Source organism: Magnolia sinica, chromosome 13 (assembly GCF_029962835.1).
Source record: "Magnolia sinica isolate HGM2019 chromosome 13, MsV1, whole genome shotgun sequence".
NCBI lineage: Eukaryota > Viridiplantae > Streptophyta > Magnoliopsida > Magnoliales > Magnoliaceae > Magnolia > Magnolia sinica.
The window spans coordinates 11,158,518-11,165,734 of NC_080585.1; the positions used below are offsets into that span (position 1 = coordinate 11,158,518).

Here is a 7,217-nt window from a genome sequence, read left to right on the forward strand (position 1 = left end):
AGATTAGCCCTCAGTCATGTCTTGAACTTCTTATCTAGTAGCACATGCAAACATTGAAAACACCCGAAACCATTTATTCAAATGGTACTTGTGCACACACATAACACCTGTTGCACTTGGAAAGCATACGATGACATGTATGGCACACCTGCGGTGCTTAAAGATATACAATTGCATAAGTAACATACATGTACACCTTGGCACACGTGCTTGAAGATGTACACTTGGCACACCTAGCAAATACCCAACAGAAAAAGGCAATTGAAATTGAACTTGACACTTAAAAGTAGAGAGCAGTACAAATGAAACACTGGCAAATAGCTACTGTTAAAATATTAAGTACTCTCAAAAATACTAAACCACGGACAAAAGACTCATCTTAAACCAGTCTGCAATAAGTAGTATATAAAAGACTTTAATTTACTACTGATCAGGAACTGACTTTTACTGCCACTAACAGCCCCTTAAGAAATAAGGCTCATTCCCAACTAAGGACCAACCAATGAAACACTGGTCTGAGCTCAGACCAGTTCCAGATCAGCCCATTTGGGCCGAGTCCATTAACAGAGGACGCAACTTGCTTGTACCTGTAATTACAAGGAATCTCTTGTACCCCAAGCACTGTGAGACATATCCACACCATTCATCCATTTGCTCAGCTCATCTTAGGTCATGAACCAAATGTGGGGAAACTCAAGCAGGTCACATCAGTGAGGATTGAACACCCAACATAGAAACCTTCTTGCAGCCACGAAAGTTATAGATTAGGCTGATAATTGTTTTTTCCCTTAATCCAGGTGGGAACCACCTTATGAAGGGGTTGGATGGCATATAAACACCAGGGTGGGGCCATGATGATTTCAACAATGGGTGTTTCGATCCCCACTCTTTCATGTAGCGTGGCCTATTTGATCTTGGACCTCCCTCATTTTTTGGGTCATGTCCTAAAATGAGCTGTTGAAACAGATGGACTGATAGGCTAGTTAACAAACATCATGGAGGGCCCACAGAGCTTGAGATTAGAGGGAATTCCCATAACCCAGGGTTACAGGCAAGTAGCGCCCATTAACAGAAAACAAAGGAAGAAGGGGAAAGTGCATGAAAAAACATCTATGTATGCAATAGAAAAAGAAAATGGAAAGAAAAAATACAATACACACACCACCACCCTCCCTTCGCTGCTCTGACAAGCTCAAAAAGAACAATGGTTTATCTACGATCCAGATCAAGATAATCTCAATCCAAGAGCCCATGATCATGCCCAGATTGCAAGTGAAGACATCAAAGCAGCCCCGAGGATCAGGGCAAAGTAGGACACCACCTGGAGGCGGACATTGCAGCTCATCCTCCGGCTGAGAAAATCGGCCGCGATCAAATCCACCAAGGCCATGTAGACAAGGATGCCAGCAGAGACAGAGTCGAACATTCCCTCCACGACCAATGCCCTGGGGCTGTTGGGGTTGTAGAAGGATGCTATCGCAGCACCGATGCCAATACCAGCGGGCGTGGTGACTGCGAAGAAGCATGCCATCAATGTAGCTGAGAGTGTTTTGAATTGGGCCTACATTCGAAGCACAAAAACAGTTTACAACGATACCCAAAGGCATAAATAGAATAGGACATTCCCAGTGAAGTTGGACTTATAAGAAAGAAACTAACAGCAGTCAAAGTAAGAAATAAATAAATAAAAGGCTATTTGCTGTCCATCCATCACAAATGGACGATGTCTCTATCCATTGTCCATCTACAATGGTGTGACTATACTGAGTTGTGGATCGGGGAGAGTTTTGGTTGCAGATACTGCCCCTTTTGGTTGCAGTTACTACCATCAGGGGCGTAATGGATGGACAAAGTGGGTATCAAACCAAGGTTTGAAATGGGTGTGTTTAGTAACATTCACCACCGATAGCATGATACCCTTAGTCTGTTTCAGGCCAATACACTCGTATCATTCATGGGCCATATAGGCAAGTGTAAGGAGATAACACCGGTAGAGGACTTTAAACTTTTGTATCAAATGCATAACATGGCGGTCAAAGTTAAACCAAGGCCCAAACCACCTTAGCAAATGACAGTCCACAACAGACAGGCTCGAAACCATCCCACCATCCCATGACAATTATGCCAGCCTGGAGCCCGGCCCATTCACCCACTTTTGGGTATGACCTAGGTGGTGCATTAGGTTTATACCACACAATTCATCTACAATGAATGAAAAAAAATAAAAAATCCAATCATTACTTTTCATAATGTGCATGGGCTGGACTCAAACTGGTCTCCATAGTTAAGGAAGAATGGTAGGCCATGCATGTAGGGTGAATGGCTCTCTGATCTAGACTGTTGAGCTGATGGGTCCAACTAGAGTATACTGTGCACCCAAAAATCTCCCAGGCCGGAAGAGTCATCCAACTTGTGGCCTTTCTTCCACTAAGGGTGGACCAGTGTGGTATTTTTCTTAATTGTCCATTTGCAGGGTTCAATTAGAACAGTTAAGATAGTTCAAATAGGATTTGGTGGAAGTTTTACAAGGCGTGGACAATGCAAGTGAGGGCCCATCAGATCAACGTAGGGACTCAAAGGATCAAGTACACCATGAGAAATGCCGAGTGTGTTTGCTAGTTCACTGGTAGCCAAACATGCTAATGTGCACGATCCAAGCCTCTCATCAGGTAGACCCCACTATATAGACCCTGGGGCAAAAATCAGACGGATCGGCATATGTGGAGTTCTGCTCAAATGCATCAAGCATCGAAAAGCATGTGCCAGAAAATGCTCTCTGAGGCCCACCATGATTTGTGTGATATCCAGTCGGCACAGTCACCACATCAGTTTCTCTAGATCATATTAGGATACAAGTGCCAAAATCAGGTTGATACAAAGTGGGGCACACCCACCAGCGGGAATAGAGAAGCCCAACACTAAACCTGTCCAGGGAACACTGAAATGTTTATATGACATCACATCCATTCATAAGATGAATACATAGAAAACCAGATATCAGCCAGATTTAATGCTTCAGTGGACCAAGGAAGGTTTTGATGGTGTGCCTCACAACACCACTGCTTTCCCTATGTGTGGCCCACTTTAAGTTTTCCACTGGCCTGTTTTTGGGCTCAGTTCCTACCATGAGCTGGCACAAATGATAGACGGAGATGATATCACACAAAAATCATGTTGGGACCCAGAGATGGCTCACTTCCTACCATGAGCTGGTGCAAATGATAGACAGAGATGACATCACACAAAAATCATGCCGGGACCCAGAGAATTTGTGGCACAGACTACCTCTGTACAATTAAAAAGGGGAGGAGGGGACACATGTTGGAATAACAGGGTGAAGATGCCTGTCATTTATTGAAAATGCTTGTATTCCCCGCACTGGGTACCTAGCAGGGTTATGACTTAACTTGCATGCAATCCTCTCAGTTCATCTAGTGCGCCATCCCTTGTTTGGCCTTTGACACCCAAAAAAAAGGCCTTTCAACACCCAGTAGGCCATCCTAAAAAGATTATACCAAAAACCTCTAAATTCATGTGGCATGGCCCACCTTAGACTTTTGGGTAATTCTCTCCTCCTGATGAGGCACATAAAATGAATAAGTGGGTGGGCCCAACACAAAACTAATGCCTTACTACTTTAGTTTTGGATGATTGTGACTTTTGGGTTCAATGGTTAATACGAGGCAGCGTTAACTGATGGACAGACTGGATCCCATGAAGCAACTCCATTAGGTACCTAACAGGAGGCATGCTTGTGCCGTTCATCATATATATAAGTCAGAGGAGTGTACTTTACATAGTTCATACATCACCTGCATGTGTGAATATCCATCGGCCAGGCCCATTGTGTTAATCAGGCCCTGCCCATTCATAAGTTATATATGCGGATCCGGTAGGGTAGGGTTCAACCTGAGCCAACCACTTAATAGGTTCACATGTTATAACCTCAAGACAGACCCACTACCTATTTAACTTGGCCCAAACCCAACCTACCAGACAACCTGACCCATTGCGAAATGGACCATTCAATCAACCATTAATAGACTCATAAGACTCAGGTCAACTCTTTCGGCCGTGAGTCAGTTGCAACTCGCATGAGTCGGGCTGAATCGGCCGGACTCACCCAAGGCGAGGCTGACCTGGGGGAGTGGGGATGCCACTCATCGTATCTAACTGGATCAGGTACTCAAGGCTCAGACTACTCTTATCATACACGTCATCTTAAAACCATGATTTAATCCCAAAATCAACCGGTCATCTCTAAAAGTAACCTGACCATGACTAGTGTGTGTAACGCCCGTCGAATCATCATGACTGCAAAATAATCTCATGTCACGTCATGTAAACTCCAAAACTCAACCGTCCACTAAAACCATTGGCCCACCTTGCACTCCAAAAGTCAAATGATAAGAAGTCCTAACCACTTCAGAGGTCACCTGCACACGGTTTATGTCCACTCAAAAGAAGTGTGCCATTTTGGGGCAACACCAACCACATGCCACATGGAAAGTGAACTTTCCAAACATGGTGTCAGGAAGTCTTCTAATAAAAGCCTGACCGAGTTTTCAGTTTGAACAAACGGGCCCACCGTTCGGTGAACCCAACAGCAGTCAATGATATTATGGAGCCCACTCCCTGATGACATTTACACTATGCGGTAAACAAAATGAACGGTTAAGAAAGAAAGGTTGCATACCTGAGAGATGCATCCACCCAAAGCAAACCCTTCAAAGAACTGATGGAATGCCAAAGCCCCAATGAGCGGCCTGATTATGCAAGGACTCTGGGATACCCCGAGAGACAGCCCGATTATCACCGAATGCGACACGATCCCAAGCTCCAGCACCTTCCAAAAATTTTAAAAAAATTAAAAAGAAAGAAAAGGAAAGGAAAAGGATGCGTACAATGCACCCCATGTGTATGTTAGCCAACCAACACGGAGGGTCGTTTTTACCTGAGACACGACGACGTGCCGCACGTGCGACGACGACCCCTCCTCATCTTCGGCCTCGCCCCATGCAACCGAGTGCGCGTGGCCCGCCTTCCGCGAGGCCCCGTCGCACGAGTGGTTCCCGTGCGGATGGCTGTGGCGGTGCGACGCGGCGTGCGCGTGCATCCCCACGATGTGCATTCCCCCGCCCTCTTCCTCCCCAAATACCTTTGCACCGGTTCGACTCGCCACGATCCCCGATTCCACCGATTCGACTCGGTCGTCACTCGCCCTCCCCCGGCTCTCCTCCTCCTTCCGCCTATCCTCCTCGTGCCTCCGCTCGTAGAACTGAGTCCCGACGAAGTCGATGACTAGCGTACCAAGCGACGCCAGCATCGCGACGAACTCGGCGAACGGGAACTTGGCCCACGGCCATCGCGGCAGGCACTTGTTCGTCAGCGCCTTGGCGCCGTCCGGTAGCATGTGGACAAACCCCGTCGCCAGGATCACGCCGGCAGCGAACGCCTTCGCGACGACGAATACGTTGCCGTCCGTCTGCAGGAACCGGCGCTTCTTGCCGACGAGCGGGAGCGCCACGCCGGCGACCCCGGCAATGAGAATTGCCCCAATCGCCACCAATTTCAGCGGCAACGCCGCGGCCTCGTCGCGGCACTCATCAGACTCGGCCCGGCCGCAGCTCGTCGTCGCCATCGATCCAGAAATCAGCTCCGATAGCCTCTCTGTAAAAAAAAATCGAGATTCAAAACCCTAGGGGTAAAAATGGAAATAATCAAGAACAGAGAAATATTACCTTGGAAAAGCTGGGTATTGTTTCTGATATTTTGGGTGATGTAGAGAAACGGCTCTAGATCCTGTAAAAAGGTCAGATTTTTATAAGATTAAAAAAAAAGGCCCTTTCTTTTCCAAGAATTACAATTTCGAAACATGAAATGGAGAAGGAGATTGGGCTTCTTAACTATACCTCGAGAAACGACATGGAATGCAATTTCCTTGATTTGGGGGTTCTGGTTTTGGTTTTTCACGAATTTCAAATGAGGGATGATAAATAGGCGTCTTGGTGCGCACGATTGTTATCCTACGCACCTTTTTAAAGACAGCGGAAGCGGTTTCGTGCAGAGAAGAGAGAGAGTGAGGAGAGTATATGTCGACATTCCTTTGGCAAGCAGAGGCTTTCTTGCATAGAAAAGAGTTGCAGTTTCTGACGAGGAAGAGAGTGTCGACATTTTCCTTGTTTTTTAATTTTTTTATTTTTCTCCTATTTTTTCTCTTCAGTTATTCGACTCCTTTTATTTCATTTGTTTTCATATCGTACGTGCGTTCGTCTTTGAAACCTGAGTACTCGCGGGAGTGGTTGTCAGTGTCTCCGTAACCGAACTGGAATAGTCTTCGAACGCTTCAACACCATATTTTAAAGTGAATCCAATCCGTTCATAAGGTGATAATCGTAATTTTAACCCTACGTACAAAATATCAGGCCAGAAAAAATACACGGTGGGCCACAAAAACTTGAACAATGTAAAACTGCTCTTAAAAGCTGTTAAGTTGACAGGGTGCGGCTTGCATGATATTTGGATTGGCGGAGTTTTGTAATTTCCCTTCATCCTAGTGTGTTACGCCAAGCTAACCGGTTTGATGAAAGATATACATCTTCGTGACCCCACGGGCAAATCTATGCCTGGCATACCATCTCCAATGATAAGTGAGCTATGGTTGTTTTTATCTTCGGTTACTAGAACTGAAGATGGAACCAACTGCCATGGTGCGTATATATAACAGGTGGGCCTCACGAGTGTGGCTGTTTTTCTCATCTTGCATAATAGGTTCGTAACGAGTTAATGAATAAACTTTGTTGATCCCATTCTGAAAGTTTGTAGTTTATTAACATAGTTCAACCATTTTTCCAACTTAATTTAGGCGCTGAGCTAGTTGATTTTAAAATTAAAGTACGCAAAGTTCAAGTAAACCACACCACAGGATATGTAATATTAATTTTCATAGTTGAAACTTTTCTAGGCCCCACTGAAATATATTTGTCATCCTATTATTTATGAGATAACACAAATGTAAACAAAGGGAAAACACAAATGGAACTCGATTCAAAACTTTTTTGGCCTTCAAAAATTATCGACCATACATGTTCAATTTTCACAGCTTTCCGTTATATGGTCCACTTGATCTTTAGACATGCTTCATTTTATTTTTTGCTCAAGCTTTAAATTTATATTATAGATTGGATAGACGGAGCGGATAAAATACATATATCAAA

At 44.9% G+C, this 7,217-nt stretch overlaps 1 protein-coding gene across 1 annotated transcript; it reads right to left on the minus strand.

Moving 5' to 3' along the window:
* Nucleotides 1–1,095: 1,095 nt before the first annotated feature.
* LOC131222787 (zinc transporter 4, chloroplastic-like) lies at nt 1,096–6,247 on the minus strand. Its single transcript, XM_058217984.1, has 5 exons — nt 5,913–6,247; nt 5,742–5,802; nt 4,955–5,670; nt 4,697–4,846; nt 1,096–1,561 (listed from the first exon to the last, which is right to left on the minus strand). The coding sequence occupies exons 1-5, from the start codon at nt 5,925–5,927 to the stop codon at nt 1,256–1,258; spliced, it is 1,248 nt and encodes a 415-aa protein (XP_058073967.1). The 5' UTR covers nt 5,928–6,247; the 3' UTR covers nt 1,096–1,255.
* Nucleotides 6,248–7,217: the final 970 nt, after the last annotated feature.

Bases quoted from the DNA above. Each gene is read 5' to 3' on its own strand.
- LOC131222787 (XM_058217984.1), bottom strand. The intron at 5,671-5,741 runs GTAATATTTCTC...TTTTTTTTACAG, and splicing joins CAATACCCAGCTTTTCCAAG to AGAGGCTATCGGAGCTGATT. The intron at 4,847-4,954 runs GTAAAAACGACC...AATTTTTGGAAG, and splicing joins GGCACGTCGTCGTGTCTCAG to GTGCTGGAGCTTGGGATCGT.